Source organism: Macaca mulatta, chromosome 10 (assembly GCF_049350105.2).
Source record: "Macaca mulatta isolate MMU2019108-1 chromosome 10, T2T-MMU8v2.0, whole genome shotgun sequence".
Taxonomy (NCBI): domain Eukaryota; kingdom Metazoa; phylum Chordata; class Mammalia; order Primates; family Cercopithecidae; genus Macaca; species Macaca mulatta.
The window spans coordinates 8855811-8872912 of NC_133415.1; the positions used below are offsets into that span (position 1 = coordinate 8855811).

Here is a 17102-nt window from a genome sequence, read left to right on the forward strand (position 1 = left end):
TGTAGGTGTCAGATCGAGGCCCTTCTCTTTCCCAAGACAGTAATCCCAGAGAGTGCAGAGCAGGAAGTAGTTCCAAGAGTGAGCGAGGTTTTTATGACAGCACGAAACAGAAGGGACTGAGTGTCCACCAGGAGGAGTGTGGCTGAGTGGGCCTCCCAGAGCCTTGACTTTGCTGACGGGTGTCAGTGTCTCCCGTTGGGAGGGGCCCCGGAGACAGTTGGTGAAATGTGAGCGCATCCAGCCCTGGAGTTGGTTGGCCTTGTACACGCGGCTGGTGCTTTGCTTTCCCCGGGGATGTCGGGGGGAGGCCGACTCCTGGGAGGGTGGGGTGAAGGACAGGCTGCAGGACGGATACAGTTTGACGGCTGGGTGGATTGGGCTGCACAGGAGAAGGCCATGTGTGGGCCTCAGAAGAGCTGCGGAAGAGGCACTTGCGCCCCGCTGTGGGCAAGAGCTCACCCCTGAGGCCTGGAGCCGGCGACTGAGGGCTGCGGGGGTGTCTTGCAGGTTTACTTCAAGGACACTCATCCCAAGTTTCCCGCCGGAGGCAAGATGTCTCAGTACCTGGAAAGCATGCAGATTGGAGACACCATTGAGTTCCGGGGCCCCAACGGGCTGCTGGTCTACCAGGGCAAAGGTGACTTGGGTCGGAATCCCTTGATTACAGAGCAGGCTCAGAGAATTGGAGAGCTTGGGGGTGCTGGGTGCAGGGTGCAGGTCCCTGGCTCTCTGTGGATGGGTGACTCCCACTGGGCCAGCTGTCCCTTTCTGGGACCTGAGTCTCCTTGCCTGTAGAGGGGATAAGTTGCTGGCACAGGGGTTGCAGACAGGCCACTCCCAGGGGCCACATCTCACCCACTGCCAGCCTCCGTTTGGCTTTTTCAGCATCTGAAACAAGCAAGCAAGAGGACGGAGCTGAGCCTCCGGGTTCCCAGCCTCTCCACTGCTCCTGCACCTTCCTAATGGCTGGCGTAGAATGGCAGCCGCCTCCACCTCGGACCTCACAGTGGGGGCAGGTTCTCCACCCTCTCCAGCCCCCACACATGGCATGTTGGATGGCCGGGCCTCACGCTTTCTGTCTCCCCAGGGAAGTTCGCCATCCGGCCTGACAAAAAGTCCAACCCCGTCATCAAGACAGTGAAGTCTGTGGGCATGATCGCAGGAGGGACAGGTACGTGGAACCCCCACTGAGGCGTCCGGCGGCTGATGTTAAGGGAGGAGTTGGGGTGTGGGTGAGGCGCAGGTTCTGAGTGCCTGGGAGCTACCAGAGGTCAGGGGCCTGGGCCCAGTGGCCCTGGCCGCTGTCCCCCGGTACACCTGGGCGGGGCGGTGCCTGTGAGCAGGCCTCACTCAGCACATGGGGGGCCTGGCTGGCTATTTTGCAGGCATCACTCCGATGCTGCAGGTGATCCGTGCTATCATGAAGGACCCTGACGACCACACCGTGTGCCACCTGCTCTTTGCCAACCAGGTCAGTGGGTGTCCCCATGATGGGCAAACTCAGCGTCTCCTGAGAGGGGACTTAGGGCCTGCTCAGGTGCTGTTGAGGAGTGTGCACAGCTCTGCTAAGATTCTGGGGATGACCAGCATGGGGGGAGCTCTGAACGTTCTGTGCACTGGCAGCCTTGGCAGCGGCATGGCCGGCAGGCTTCGTGGTGCAGAGCCTGGATCTGGCTGAGGGGGCTGCCCTGCGGGGAGCTCCCTGAGCACCCCATCCCCTGGCTGCTTCCTCCAAAACTCAGAACTCCCCTCACCATGAGCACGGATTGGAACCCACCGGTGGCGTGGGAGGAACAATGGCCTGGGCTGGCCTGGAGATGGAGGGGCTCATATGACCAGACGTTTGCACGAAGCCCCTGAGCTACAGGGTGTCAGGGCAGGATTTGAATGTTGGTTTCTCTGGCTTCTGATTCATATCCTTGTCCACGAGCCCACTGCCTGCCTGCTCTGGCCTGCTGTGTGGCCTTGGACCAGCTGCTTTCCCTCTCTGGGCTTCACTCCCTCATCTGTAGAATGAGCTGATGAAACTGCGTTGTTCCAAGGTCTTTCCAGGTTCAGTGTTTTGTGACTGATGACGTAGATTGCGGGAGAAGATACTTGCCTGAGGTCCTTGGATGTGGGTCCTTGCCCCACCCTGCCTCCCCACAGCTGCAGAAAACTGCCCTAAGGCAAACCGAGATGGCCTTGCTAGGCCCGGGGGAGAAAGGCAGAAATTCCAGGCTGGCTGGCATGGAGGGAGGGAGGGAGGGCAGCAGTGAGACTTGGTGGTGCTGGGTCCGAGTCTGTGGAGGCCGCCAGACTGTCTGTCACCCGTACAGGCCATCTTTGTACCTGGTAGCGAGGACAGTGTGGTCACCTTATTTTGTACCCCCGGACACAGACTTTGGGAGGGGCTTGACTGTGCCAGTCTCATGGGAAGTGCTCAAACCAGGACTCAAACCAGGGCATATTTTTATTTTTATTTTATTATTTATTTTTGAGATGAAGTCTTGCTCTTGTCCCCCAGGCTGGGGTGCAGTGGCATGATCTCGGCTCACTGCAACCTCTGCCTCCTGGGTTCAAGTGATTCTCCTGCCTCAGCCTCCCAAGTAGCTGGGATTACAGGTGCCTGCCACCATGCCCGGCTAATTTTTGTATTTTTAGTAGAGACAGGGTTTCACTATGTTGGCCAGGCTGGTCTGAAACTCCTGACCTCAGGTGATCCGCCTGCCTCGGCCTCCCAAAGTGCTGGGATTACAGGCATGAGCCACTGCGCCCAGCCTATTTTTATTTTTAAAAAACTATACTTTAGAAAACATCATTTTGTTTTACATTTTTGCAAACCTCGGCATGTCTCGCTTCATAGGACAGCTGGATTCCTGCGTTTGTTTCTGCGTCCCATCCGCGTGACGTTGCCAGTCACGCAGCCTCTGGACAGTGGCCCCATCTACTCCTGAGAGAGCAAGAGTGAAAAATACCAATAATGTCTCAGTATTGTATGAAAACCGTTTGGCCAGGCCAGGTGCGGTGGCTCAAGCCTGTAATCCCAGCACTTTGGGAGGCCGAGATGGGCGGATCATGGGGTCAGGAGATCGAGACCATCCTGGCTAACACAGTGAAACCCCGTCTCTACTAAAAAATACAGAAAACTAGCCGGGCGCGGTGGCGGGCGCTTGTAGTCCCAGCTACTCGGGAGGCTGAGGCAGGAGAATGGCGTAAACCCGGGAGGCGGAGCTTGCAGTGAGCTGAGATCCGGCCACTGCACTCCAGCCTGGGCAACAGAGCGAGACTCCGTCTCAAAAAAAAAAAAAAAAAAACAAAAAACCGTTTGGCCTCAGGTATCCTCTTCAGGGTCCCAACCCCAGGGGTCCCCACGCTACACTCTGAGAACCGTGCCAGTCAGGTCATCGCCGCTCCTTTCCTCTCCTTCCTTCCTCTGTGACCTCAGTGCCTGGTTTTGAGCTGGGAGCCCCCTACCCTTGAGTAGCAGACCCCCAAGGTTCTATCCCTCTGTTCATCTGTCAGGTGGGTCGAGGCGGTGGCCACCTCACAGGATGGTGGTGAGGATTAAAGCATGAGACACACTTTAGCTCAGATAGGAAGACACAACTTTTTTTTTTTTTTTTGAGACGGAGTCTTGCTCTTGTCACCCAGGCTGGAGTGCAGTGGCCAGATCTCTGCTCACTGCAAGCTCCGCCTCCCGGGTTCACGCCATTCTCCTGCCTCAGCCTCCCGAGTAGCTGGGACTACAGGTACCTGCCACCTCGCCCGGCTAGTTTTTTGTATTTTTTTAGTAGAGACGGGGTTTCACCGTGTTAGCCAGGATGGTCTCGATCTCCTGACCTCGTGATCCGCCCGTCTCGGCCTCCCAAAGTGCTGGGATTACAGGCTTGAACCACCGCGCCCAGCCGACACAACTTTTTTTTAAAAATTGAGATGGAATTTCACTCTTGTTACCCAGGCTAGAGTGCAATGACATGATCTCGGCCCACTGTAACCTCCACCTCCCAGGTTCAAGCAATTCTCCTGCCTCAGCTTCCTGAGTAGCGGGGATTATAGGCGCATGCCACCACACTGGCTAATTCTTTGTATTTTTAGTAGAGATGGAGTTTCACCATGTTGCCAGGCTGGTGTTGAACTCCTGACCTCAAGTGAGTACTGGGGTACTCCTCAGCCTCAGCCTCCCAGAGTACTGGGCAGGCATGAACCACCGTGCCTGGCCTAAAAAGAAAGTTACACATAGTTAATAGAAAACAAAGTCAAAAGATGCACACACAAATCCTAACAGTCATTATTTCTGAAGGGTTTCAGGTACTTTTTCTTCCATATTTTCTGCTTTTTTTTCCTTGAGCTCGTCTAGCCCAAAGCCTGTCTCTGTCCCTGTCCTCACTCCATTAGAGCAGAAAGGGCCCTCAGCCTCCTACCCTCAGAAACTGGAAAAACTGTTTAACACCCCGTCTTCCCTAGGATGTGTCGAGGCTCATGCCCCTCACGCAGCTCATCTCCTGGAGGGGAGCACCGAGGAGCTGGACCTGCAGTCCCCCACCCTGGCAATTCCCATATTCAGGCGCCTCGGGCTACACGGAGGCTGGGTGCTGTTCCCCACCCTGGGAACAGAGAAATCACATCTGTGGCTGCTTCCTGGGGAGAGTCCACCCCGCCCTTGCCCAGCCTGGGAACTCAGTAGCGATTTGTTAGTTGGCAGACCTTTCTGGGTGGCAGCGGTCTTTGGCCCCCAGTTTCTTTGAGTCCCATGGGGTCAGGGACACTGCACGTTGGCCTGAGGAGCCCCCTCTGTCCTGTGTGACCTGCAAACACCGGGCAGCAGCCTGTGCTGTGATCAGAAGTGGAACGGGGATGGTGGCGAGGCAGGTGGGGGATTCAGGAGGAGATCCTTGATAGCCCCTGGAGGGTCCAGGAAGCTTTTCTGGAAGGGATGATGCTGGACTGAGTTCTGTAGGGCTCTGTGACTGCCAGGTAGGGGTGGGGGAGCTTCAGGCCAGCCAGGGGGATGGGTGTGGGCAAGGCCCGAGGGGGCGGGTGGAGTGGGGAGTGGTGTCTGTACTTCCTGGTTTCTGCAGGTACAACCTGAATGAGATCCCAGAACTCAAAAAGACTTGCTGGAAGGCTCAGGGCGGCAAACCCTGCGCCTTTTCACAGGACCATTGCTTATCGTATGTGTGATACCCGCTGCCAGGCTGCCCGCCTGGAGGGTCTGGCGCATTTCCCGTCTCTTCCCTGTTACGTGTCACGCAGCTCGGCCGCCTTTAGTTTTTTCCATTCTCCCCCCTCTCAGGACATTGAGCGCATTTCCCCACAACAGCAGAAGCAGTTGACACACTGAGTTTCTAGCGAACGCCTTCACCCTTCAGCAGCAGCTTTGAGGGGCTCTGTAGGCTAGACAAGGAGAGGGGGTGGTGGGGTGATCTCTGAAGCTCCGCAAGCCTGTGGCCCATGGGCGGGTGCGATGACCAGGTGCGTCTCTGTTGAGTGTCTCCAGGGGCAGTCTCTGCCACCCATCCCTCCTGACCGCCTGGCCCTGTCCCTTGCAGACCGAGAAGGACATCCTGCTGCGACCTGAGCTAGAGGAACTCAGGAATGAACATTCTGCGCGCTTCAAGCTCTGGTACACGCTGGACAGAGCCCCTGAAGGTGAGCGAGGGAGGCCCCGTGCTGGGTGGGTGGGAGGTGCCAGCCTGCAGTTCACCTTTGCCCAGCCCTTTGCACGATGTCTGGCAGTCACTATGGCCCTGTGGGAGGGAGGTGGTGTGGCCCCGTCTCACGGATGAGGAACGAGGGCTCACTGAAGCACATGGCTGGAAACCACCACAGCCTGGCCTGGAACCCAGGTTCTTGCTTCCAGAGGCGGAGTCCTTTCCTGGGCGCACTGCACTGCCCGGCTGGGCAGAGAAGGCCAGCGTCCCCTCCCTGGGCGGGGCTCACTTCAGGGCAAGTCTTGGGGCAGTGGTGGTGGCTGCCTCTTCCACATCCCAGCGTGCACACTCTCAGAAGCTGCTGAGTACACCAAGGCCATCTTCTCTCCCATCATCAACCCTGGGGAGTGGGCTAGGCCGACACTGGGGTTACCCTTGTTCCACCTGTCCAGTGGCTAAGCTGCTTGCCAAGGGAGTTGTGAGAGAGCCAAGACCGCGCTGGAGGCAGCGGTGAGGACCGCCACACCCACCACTTGCAGTGAGGTTGCCTCTGGGAGTTAAAGCGCCCTTCCCTTTTCGGCTTCAGATAGAGATGTAGGAGTAAGTAATATGTCAGTTTCTTTGCTGTAAGAAAAGCAAAGCTCAGGCTTCCCCAGGCCAGTTACTTAGCTTAGGATCATTCTGGTGATGTTTAGCTGCAGGGCTGAGAGACGGTAGGGACTGCGATAAATTGGAGTGCGTCTGCCTGGTCCGGAGGACATAGTGCCACCCACCGTGGGCAGTCCTGCTGTGGAGTACAGCCCTGTGTGGCCAGGGCCTCTGCTTTTCTTTTTTTTTTTTTTGAGATGGAGTCTCACGCTGTTGCCCAGGCTGGAGTGCAGTGGTGCGATCTCGGCTCACTGCAAGCTCCGCCTCCCGGGTTCCCGCCATTCTCCTGCCTCAGCCTCCTGAGTAGCTGGGACTACAGGCGCCCACCACCGCGCCCGGCTAATTTTTTGTATTTTTAGTAGAGACGGGGTTTCACTGTGGTCTCGATCTCCTGACCTTGTGATCCGCCCGCCTCGGCCTCCCAAAGTGCTGGGATTACAGGCTTGAGCCACCGCGCCCGGCCATGGGCCTCTGCTTTTCAAGAGAAGCTGGGGACCTGCATTTTCTGGGAAATTTCTAAGTGTTGGAAGCACCATTTTTGAACACCCGTGTGAGCGCCAGTTTGGGGTCTCGTGCTGCCATCTGCCCCTGCTTTGCCTCCGGCACCTCCTACAGCCCCAGTTTCCCCAGGACTCATCCTGCCCTGTGGCCAGAGCAAGGCCTGGTCCCCCAGGGAGGGGCCAATGCTGACCCCTGGTGGCAACAGGCGGCAGCGCCTGCACCATCGCCTAGGGACAGCTACCTGCCGATGAGAGGACTAGTTGGGTGATTGCCCAACATTTTTCATGTACATTTATCGCCACTGTGACCCCCAATTCAAGCCTAGTTGAGGTGCTGCTGTAGCATTAGATGTAAGCTGAAATCCCAGAGATTGAGAGAGAAAGTGGTAACGGGCCAGTCTGGCTGTACTGTAGCTAGGCGAAGGATGAGGAGAGCGGCAAGGCCTCCAGGCAGGGGCAGTGACTGTTTCCCCCCCAGAGCCACTTTCAGGACAGGTACAGAGAAAAATACACTAAGCCGTGCACGGTGGCATGCACCTGTAGTCCCAGCTACTCAAAGCTGAGGTAGGAGGATCACGTGAGCCCAGGAGCTCCAGGCTGGAGGGCATTATGATCGCACCTGTGAATAGCTACTGCATGCCAGCCGGGGCAACATGGCCAATTCTCGTCTTAAAAAAAAAAAAAAAAAAACACATACACACACTAAAAAGAAATCCCTGTGAAATTGAAAGGTGTCTTACATACCTGCACATTTTGTACACTAGCAAATACAGTTTATTCCCGTGCAGTTTTTACAAAGTACTTTCAGATCCATTTCAGATCCATTGCCCGGCTATAAAAATATTTTCTGTGCCTTGCCTTGTTCCAGAGGGATTTAGGAAGCTTACAAAGACTCATCCGGTGAGTCAGAGTGGCACAAATGGAAAACAAGTGCAGGGCCATAAAATGAATGGACTCAGGAATGGGGTTTGTACAAAAACGGACTATAATGCACGCTTGCCGTGAATGGGCCATGCGTATCACTCCAGGCTTCCCAGCAGCCAAAGTGAAAAGGGAAATGTGACCAGTTACTTAGCTCATGGTGTCCGTGAGATAAAGAGGACCCCCTTGCTCAGCACGGTAGACTCTTCCTGGTTCCAGGGCAAGCTGGGACTGCTTTGGCCCCTCCCCGTCAGGACCTCCATAGTGTGGACTGTATGCTGTAAACTTTGGCCATCTAGGCAAGGTGTCTGTGTCAGCCAGTGCCAGCCCTCCTGGCCTGAGGCTTCAGCAGCTTTTCTGTTGGTGTTGAGGGCTGCGGGTTGGCTGTTTCTGGTTGCTAAGGATAGAGACCAGCCATATCATCGTGGGTGCTCAGGGCTCGAGGGGGCAGGACACACAGCTGAGACTCGGCTCCGCATGGGCCAACATTCTTGTGGGGGAGTCACAGTGGGTTCATGGAGGTGGGGGCAGTTAGAGACTGTCACCCTGGCCAGGCTGGGGCAGAGCACCAGCCTGGGGACCTCTGGATCCTGGAAGGTACATTTCGGTCATGTATTGTGTGACCCTGAGCAACTCAACTCTGGGTCCTCTGGGCCTCAGTTGCCACATCTGTAAAATGGGATTCATATTCCCCGCCCTGTCCACTCACTGGGTTGTTCCAAGGGCCACATAGGAGGCCAAATGTAAGCAAAAGGCTTTGCAAACTATAAAGTGCAGTGAGGGGAAGCATGTTGGGCTTGCGTTCTGGTTTCAGGCTACAAGGCCTGAGGCCACAGGCTTGAGTCAGGGTTGGGGGCAGGGGGTCCTGGTGACAGTTTGCTGGGATCAGCCTCTCCATTCTTCAGCATTTAAGGAATTCACTGCTTAGGGTTGGTCGGTCAGTAGGTTGGTGACCCCACAGCCACACATCAGCTTACCTGGTCTCTCACCCCACAGCCTGGGACTACAGCCAGGGCTTCGTGAATGAGGAGATGATCCGGGACCACCTTCCGCCCCCAGAGGAGGAGCCGCTGGTGCTGATGTGTGGCCCCCCACCCATGATCCAGTATGCCTGCCTGCCCAACCTGGACCACGTGGGCCACCCCAAGGAGCGCTGCTTCGCCTTCTGAGGGCTGGGCATGGCCACACGGCCACCCACCTCGCACACCCCATGCCCTGTCCACACTCACCCAGTCACCTCCCCACATTGCACACTGGGGCCCCGGGTTCAGCCTGGCCTGCCCGTGCCCTGGTGAATCACCCAGCCGAGCAGGCCCCCTGGGGCCCCTTCAGGAGCAGGGCTGTGTCCCAGGTGGGTCACTGCTGAGCCTTCAGGGTAGGCCCTGCCTGGCACTTACTGGTCCTTACCAGAGACGCCCAGTCCCATCCCTGTCCTCATGACCCCTCGTCCACCCCACACACACACTACAAGGCTGAGGGCTGCCAGCAGCCATCTGCCCACCCTTCCCGGCCGTGGACCACAGTCAGGATGTCAGCAGACACAGACGGGCAGCCCAGAGCTGCGGGAGCCAGGGCCCACCCCAGCCTCACCTGGCACCCCCACTCCCGCCTCAGGGCCAGGCCCAGGCCTCACCACCTGACACTGTGTGAGACATTGACACCAGAAAGCCCTCTTGGGGCACTGCTCCCCGCCCCAGGGCCCTGGTCAGCCGGGAGTTTGGCTCTCCTCTGGCTAGAGTGGGAAGAGGGAGCTGGCCACGGGGCCCTCCCAGCACCTCAGCATTTCCTTCCAATCCATCCAAACACTGAGGCAGCCTCGGGGAACCCCGAGCTGTGGGGTCGGCAGCCCGCTGCACCATCTCAGGGTTTTGGGGTCCTGGGCTGGGGCCACCATCCCTGATGGCAGAAGTCCCACAACCACATGTATTTATTCCTCTGTCCTAAACCGTCCCCTCCTGCCCTCACCCCCAGCACAGGGGGATTCTGAGCAGTGCCTCTCGTCTGAGGGACATATCGGTGACCTCGACGTTGCCTTTAGACTACAGTTGCATTAGCCTCTGGCGTATCGGCTTTTTCAGAGTCATTTATGAGCAGAAAAAAAAAAAGTAAAACTTTGCTAATATTAACCCTTCTCTAGCTCCTCGAGGGTCTGTGACCTGCATCACAAGGGGTCGGGGGGTTAGGAAAGGGCTGGGGAAGACCTAGCATTTTGTTTTTCTTTCTCTCTTTTTTTTTTTTTTTTTTGAGATGGTGTCTCCTGTCACCCAGGCTGGAGTGCAGTGACATGATCTCAGCTCGCAGCAACCTCCACCTCTCGAATTTAAGCGATTCTCCTGCCTCAGCCTCCCGGGTATCTGGGACTAAAGGTGCCCGCCACCACACCCAGCTAGTTTTTGTCTTTTTAGTAGAGACAGGGTTTTGCCATGTTAGCCAGGCTGGGCTCGAACTCCTGACCTCAAGTGATCCACTCACCTCAGCATCCCAAAGTGCTGGGATTACAGGCATGAGCCACTGCGCCCAGCTCTGGCATTTATTTATTTAATTTTTTTTTTTTTGAGACGGAGTCTCTTCGCTCTGTCGCCCAGGCTGGAGTGCAGTGGCGCGATCTCAGCTCACTGCAAGCTCCGCCTCCCGGGTTCAAGCCATTCTCCTGCCTCAGCCTCCCGAGTAGCTGGGACCATAGGTGCCTGCCACCACGCCCGGCTAATTTTTTGTATTTTTAGTAGAGACGGGTTTCACCGTGTTAGCCAGGATGGTCTCGATCTCTTGACCTCGTGATCCGCCTGCTTTGGCCTCCCAGAGTGCTGGGATTACAGGCATGAGCCACCGCGCCCGGCCAGGCATTTATTTTTGATGTATCTTTGTGATAGAAAATTTGGAAAGTGCAGAGAAATATACACAGGAAGAAAAATTCCCAATCCCCAGAACCAAACCAGCTGGAACCAAGCAACCCTAGTCACCCCAATCCACCACTAGGCTGCTGCCTCCCGTCAAGATCAGATGAGTCTCGAGGCTCAGGGAAGTCAGAGGATGCCATCTGCACGGTGGTAAATTACAGAGGTGATGAGGCAAAGTGGGTGTGGGGCTGTTCTTAAAATGGGGTAGCAGGAAGGCCCCAAGGAGATGGATTTGGGCTGGGATGGGAAGAGAGAGCTGGCCCTGCCGGGGTGGGTGGGTGTTCAAGTGGTGGAAACAGCAGGTGCAAAGGCCCTGCCATTGGAACCAGCTTGTGGAATAAACTTTCAGAAATAGATCAAAGAAGGTGGGTGGCTGGAGGAGGCAGTGATGATGAGGCTGAAGAGGGAGGCGGGGCTAGGCTGGTGCTATGGAGACTTGCTGGGTGGCCCCAGGAGCACAGCGAGGTCAGTGTGGCTGGAGGGGAGTGGGGGAGAAGAGGGGACGGGGCAGGTTCACAGGAAGGAGGGCCCAAGACCAACCCCAAGGACTAGGAAAGCCCTGTCTCCTTTCACCTCTCATTTTCCATTCTGTCTCTGGCCACCTCACTACCTACAGGGGCAGGAAAAGGAATCTCAGACCCAAAATGGCCTTTTCCACACTGTGGCCGGGGACTGTGCTAGCAGTGGACACACATTAGGTCTCATCCTCATTTCTGTCCCTCTCTGAGGCTGAAAGGCACAGGATTTGAACACAGGCCTGCCTGAGCCCACAAGAGGCTACCTCCGGGACCTGGGAAAAGGGGATGAATTGGACCTGATTCCTACCCCCTGCAGGTCTATTTCCCCATTCAGAAAACGGGAGAGGGCTTTATGGCGGCTATTCTCCATTCAGACTCAACACCTTTATTTATTATTTTTGAGACGAAGTCTCGCTCTGTCTCCCAGGCTGGAGTGCAGTGACACAATCTCGGCTCCCTGCAACCTCTGCCTCCCGGGTTCAAGTGATTCTCTTGCCTCAGTCTCCGGAATACCTGGGATTACAGGTGTGCACCACCACACCGGCTAATTTTTTGTAGTTTTGGTAGAGACGGGGTTTCACCATGTTGGTCAGGCTGGTCTGAAACTCCTGACCTCAGGTGACCCACCTGCCTCGGCCTCCCAAAGTGCTGGGATCACAGGCATGAGCCACTGCACCTGGACAACACCTTTAAAATAACAGTTGTAACGGGTCCTTTACACTCCAGAATTCACAGGCAGTGTCACCTACCTATGCGAAGAATTTAAAAATCAACACAGCTCCAAATGAGTTATAAAAGAGCAAGAAAGGAGACTGGGTGCGGTGGCTCACACCTGTAATCTCAGCACTTTGGGAGGCCGAAGTGGGTGGATCACCTGAGGTCAGGAGTTCGAGACCAGCATGGTGAAACCCCGTCTCTACTAAAAATACAAAAATTAGCAGGGCTTGGTGACGTGTGCCTGTAATCCCAGCTACTGGGGGTGCTGGGGCAGGAGGATCGCTTGAACGTGGGAGACTAAGCTTGCAGTGAGCCAAGATCAAGCCACTGCACTCCAGCCTGGGCAACAGAGTGAGACACTGTCTCAAAAAAAAAAAAAAAAAAAAAAAGACTCTGGTGAAACAGACTATTTCTGCACGCAAACGCTGAGCCGGTCCCGGGGATACATGGGGCAGGAGCAGAATCCCCGGAGTCGCGGCCGCAGACGCTGCCAGGCTCTACCGACTGGGGCGCGGCTTCCCGGGCGGGACCCGAATTCCTTCCGCTGCGGCGCAGCTGCTCTGCTAGAAACTCCGTTTGTTCTCACTGAGCAAAAAGTCCTGCGAGTCCACAAAAGACAGGGAGTGGGGCCCTGGCTGGGAGATCCGCAAGGGGCTTCACTCTGGGGATGCCCCGGGACGTTGGGAGGGCCAGAGCCCCACCAGTCCCCACCCCCACGTGCCCGCCATCCCTGTCTTTGGGACCAAAAGTCCAAACAAAGCTCTGAAATGCCCCGGGGGAGGGGCCATCCCAGACTTAGATTACATGTTTATGATCAGTTGTGCTGACTTAAAAAAAAAAAAAAGTCGGCCGGGCGCGGTGGCTCACGCCTGTTATCTTAGCACTTTGGGAGGCCGAGGCGGGCAGATCGCCTGAGGTCAGGAGTTTGAGACCAGCCTGGTCAACATGGTGAAACCCCTGTCTGCACTAAAAATACAAAAATTAGCCAGGCGTGGTGGCACGCGCCTGTAATCCCAGCTCCTCGGGAGGCTGAGATAGAAGAATCGCTTGAACCCGGGAGGCGGAGGCTGCAGTGAGCTGAGATCATGCCACTGCACTCTAGCCTGGGCGACAGAGCGGGACTCCATCTCAAAAATAAAAACAAAAATAAAATTGTCCTCCGCATCTGCTCTACACTGCCCAGCTGACCCCACTGGCCAGCCTGTCCTCCCGTCGCGCGTTCCTCCTGGCACGCCTGGAAGGGAGGAAAGGCTTAATGGTCCCGTTTTATGGGTGAGGAAGAGGCCTGGGAAGGAGCCCGGAGTGGTGGGGTGAGCCTGTAGTCCCAACTACTCGGGAGGCTGAGGCAGAAGGATTGTACGATCGCTCTTACCCTCTTTCTTTCTTTCTTTTTTTTTTTTTTTTTTTGTAATGGAGTCTTGCTGTGTTGCCCAGGCTGGAGTGCAATGGCGCGATGTCGGCTCACTGCAACCTCCGCCTCCCGAGTTCCAGTGATTCTTCTGCCTTAGTCTCCTGAGTAGGTGGGATTTCAGGCCGTGCCACCACACCTGGCTTTTTTTTTTTTAATTTTTTTTTTTTTTTTTTTTTTTTAATTTCAGTAGAGACGGAGTTTCTCCGTGTTGGCCAGGCTGGTCTCAACCTCCTGACCTCAGGTGATCCACCCGCTTCGGCCTCCCAAAGTGCTGGGATTACAGGCGTGAGCCACCGTCACTGGCCTCTTACCCAGTTTCTGTACGGAGCTCCTGATGCCTGATGGCCAAGAGGACTTAACCCCATCTGTTCTAAGGGCATGGAGTGTATTTTTAGAGTGATTGGACAAATATGTGCCGAACACCTACCTCATGCCTGGCGCATGCTGGAGGCTGGGGTTGTATCAATGCAAAAGTCATTCCCTGTATTTAACACTTAAATGAATTAGTCTCTTTAACTCTCCCAACGCCCTATAAATTATTTGCTCCATAATACATATTAGGAAGACAGAGGCAGAGAGATGAAGTGCTTTGCTCGTGACGGTCACGCCGCCACCGGTCACGCCGCCACCGGGACGCGAGACAGGCAGTCGTCCGGCTCTCACCCCCAAGAGCACTACATTATAAGGTAGCAAAGTGAAGACACGCTGTCATTAACTGAGCTGCTGTGTGAGGCCGGGGACGGACATATCTTTCTGAAGCACAGAGAAGCGGTTATACAGGGAAGTTTGGGAGAACTGGGTTAAGTCCGCATGTATGGAAATTGCCAGTTTCGTGGGTCACAACGTCAATATTGTGGGCAACCTTGGACTGACTCAATGCGCAGTTGGAGACAGCGACGAAGTGCAGAGCGTCCTCAGCCGGTGACTAGACTCCCTAGGAACTGGCGGCGTTGGCAGGAGAAGAAAACAGGCATGAGAACGCACCCACTGTGCACCGGAAACAAACAGAAATTGCGCCACCCCGCGCCCAGTCTACTTTTCAGATGTAAAGGAATCGGGCAGATCGCAACTCCCAGGCATCCCGCAAAGTAGGCGGGTCACCTTAGGGGCGACCTTTACCCGCTCAAAAATTCGTCTCACATTAGCAGTGAGGATTCGGGCGTCACCCCGAATCGTTATTTTCCTTACTCATAAGTTTAAGGCATAAAGAAACAGTAACGCTTATTTCCTAGGTAATGAATCATATTCTCATTTGGCGTATGATGAGTATCATAGTTGACCGTTGAGGTAATGATCCACTTCCATTGAAGTTTGTCTTACTCGTTAATGAAATTATTTTGTTGCTTTTCATTTAATGTTTTTTCTTCGGAGAGAATAAATAATTCATAATGTGCCGACCTTCTGTATGCAGATGAGCAGCCAGCTCCGCGAAGGCTCACGGGGAGCGTCCCCGCCCCTTCCGGTTCTTGCTTGCGTTTAGCTGGCTGTCGCGAGAGTTGGTCGGCGGACGTCGGAAGTAGTTCGTCGCTCTGTAGCGGCCGAAGGGGCGGGCTCGCGGGCTGGGGGTGTCTCGGCAGCTTTCGGCTCGCTCGGCGGAGCAAGATGGCGGACATCTCCCTGGACGAACTCATCAGGAAGCGCGGGGCGGTGGCGAAAGGACGGTGAGAGACCTTTCTTTTCTTCGGGGTTTCGGGTCCGCGGCATAGTGGAGCTCGAGGCGGGGGAGGGAGCGGCCCGGGCGCGACGCGGAGGACCGGGTGCGCCCGCCCCCAACAGCAGCCGCGCTCCTCATTGGCCGGGCCGCCGCCGTCGCCGCAGCGGCCCCGACCGCCCGCCCACTGGCCGAGGTGCAGTCCCTCCGGCGGGCCTGGGAGGCCGACGGGGCCGCGGCTGGACAGGGTGCCGCCTCGTGGACTTGAGGGGCTGCACCCTAGGGCCCCCGCGTTCCGGGGTCCGGGAGTCTCGGCGGTGCAGCCCCCTGGCCTGTCTGGACTGGCATTTGGGCCCCGCTCCGTGATCTCGGGGCTGCTTGGTCTCCACCTATCTTATAGTTGAGGCAACCGAAGTTTAGCAGCAGGGAAGTGACTTGCTCCGACGGCCGAAGCTGAGGCGCAAGCCCAAATCCCCGTCCACGCGGCCTCTGTTAACACTCGCCTCCCTTTGTGCGGCGTCTTAAGTTTTCTAAGCCTGTTCGTATAAACGATGCCTCGTTTGATCTTTCACGGTCCTGTTGTCTGCTAGCAATTCATGTTACTCCACTTTTACTGATGGGGAACTTGAGGCTGGGAGTGGTAGAGTGACTTGCCCGAGACCACGGAGAACTGAGCGGCGGGGCTGAGTGCGATTTAATTGCTGGCTGAGTTGGCCTCCTGCATGGGCTTGAAAAACAAGTGGGCTGGGCTGGAGATTGGTTATTTCCTTAGGGAGAAGAAAGTGCTTGAGCTGGGTGAGGAGCCATGGAGGTGATTTGCAGTCATGTCTCCCAAACTTCCCCATGACCGTTAAATGTTATTAGTCATTTCAAGTCTTTGTGAGCTGAGTTCACCTGTATGAAGAAGTGAGAACTTTGCCCAATAGTTTCCCAACACGCATTAAGTTTAAGTCTTTGTAAATAGCCAGGATGTAAATATGTTAGATACTGTTTTCTCAGACATATGTTTTCTCAGCAGATGTTTATTTTTATTTATTTTTTGAGACGGAGTGTTGCTCCGTCGCCCAGGCTGGAGTGCAGTGGTGCGGTCTCTGCTCACTGCAACCCCCGCCTCCCCGGTTCCAGCGATTCTCCTGCCTCAGCCTCCCGAGTAACTGGGACTACAGGTGTGCACCACCACGCCTGGCTAATTTTTGTATTTTTAGTAGAGACGGAGGTTTCACTATGTTGGTCATGCTGGTTTCGAACTCCTGACCTCATGTGATCTACCCGCCTCGGCCTCCTAAAGTGCTGGGATTACAGGCGTGAGCCACAGGCCCGGCCATTCAGCGGATGTTTATTCATATCACCCGTGTGCCTGTGGCTAGGTTTTTCTCTTGATGTCTGAAATGTATCCCTCACCTCCTTCCCCATCTGGACACTTGTATCAACTACAACTGCCACCACCACCTGGTAATTCGCAGCCAGCACTTACCGGGCTTCTGGTTCATAACGGGCATGCATTAGTATTTGTTTCCTCAGCTACTGACTGCGAAAGCTTTCTCACATCTCCGCCTAGTGTCTGATGTGAAGTTGGCGCTGGCTCCTCTGGCCACTTCTAAATCCATCCAGGTTTTGTAGGTTCCTTTGGAAACGACAGAATGATTGACACCAGGTTCTTCTCTCTCTGAGGTCACTCCCCCAGTTTCTGACTACAGGTGGACCGCACTGTAGTCTATTTGATCTGTACGGTTTTGGCTTTAGTGTGTGCAGAGTTTTGTGTTGGGCAGTAGGTGGGGCTGCAGGAATGGGGTGAGGGGTATGTGTGGATCCACAGGAACAGGGGCCTTGCAGTTGGATATACCTGGCACGTGAAACAGTTGGGTTCTGTTTCCCTGGCCAGGGGACTTCTAAACTAGGCAGTTTCCTCATTTGTAATGGTGATTCCTGGTTGAAGGAATTAAATGTGAGAAAGGTTTTTTTTGGTTTTTTTGGTTTTTTGTTTGAGACGGAGTCTCGCTCTGTCGCCTGGGCTGGAGTGCAGTGGCCGGATCTCAGCTCACTGCAAGCTCCGCCTCCCGGGTTTACGCCATTCTCCTGCCTCAGCCTCCCCAATAACTGGGACTACAGGCGCCCGCCACCTCGCCCGTCTAATTTTTTGTATTTTTTAGTAGAGACGGGGTTTCACGGTGTTAGCCAGGATGGTCCTGATCTCCTGACCTCGTGA

General features: G+C 55.4%; 2 protein-coding genes, 1 long non-coding RNA gene and 1 other non-coding gene across 29 annotated transcripts in view; 2 read left to right on the forward strand and 2 right to left on the reverse strand.

Moving 5' to 3' along the window:
* Nucleotides 1–17102, forward strand: part of CYB5R3 (cytochrome b5 reductase 3) — a 61277-nt gene that overhangs the window by 22533 nt on the left and 21642 nt on the right. For 11 of the 21 annotated variants that reach the window (XM_077948719.1, XM_077948711.1, XM_077948709.1 and 8 more), the window contains 5 exons: nucleotides 508–637; nucleotides 1088–1171; nucleotides 1386–1471; nucleotides 5532–5631; nucleotides 8699–9825. In XM_077948719.1, coding sequence (XP_077804845.1) covers nucleotides 508–637; nucleotides 1088–1171; nucleotides 1386–1471; nucleotides 5532–5631; nucleotides 8699–8871 — 573 coding nt within the window. In that variant the 3' untranslated portion in view covers nucleotides 8872–9825. 21 annotated transcript variants of the gene reach the window in all.
* Nucleotides 5529–7481, reverse strand: LOC144331612 (uncharacterized). Its single transcript, XR_013398919.1, has 2 exons — nucleotides 6751–7481; nucleotides 5529–6450 (listed from the first exon to the last, which is right to left on the reverse strand). It is a non-coding gene; the product is annotated as an uncharacterized LOC144331612 (long non-coding RNA).
* LOC114670714 (U12 minor spliceosomal RNA) lies at nucleotides 14301–14450 on the reverse strand. Its single transcript, XR_003720407.1, has one exon. It is a non-coding gene; the product is annotated as a U12 minor spliceosomal RNA (small nuclear RNA).
* POLDIP3 (DNA polymerase delta interacting protein 3) overlaps nucleotides 14761–17102 on the forward strand; it is a 31751-nt gene continuing 29409 nt past the window's right edge. For 5 of the 6 annotated variants that reach the window (XR_013398709.1, XM_077948708.1, XM_077948707.1 and 2 more), the window contains exon 1: nucleotides 14761–14906. Coding sequence is in view for 4 of the 6 variants with exons in the window: in XM_077948707.1 (XP_077804833.1) it covers nucleotides 14848–14906 (59 nt within the window). In the remaining 2 variants the exon portion in view is untranslated. 6 annotated transcript variants of the gene reach the window in all.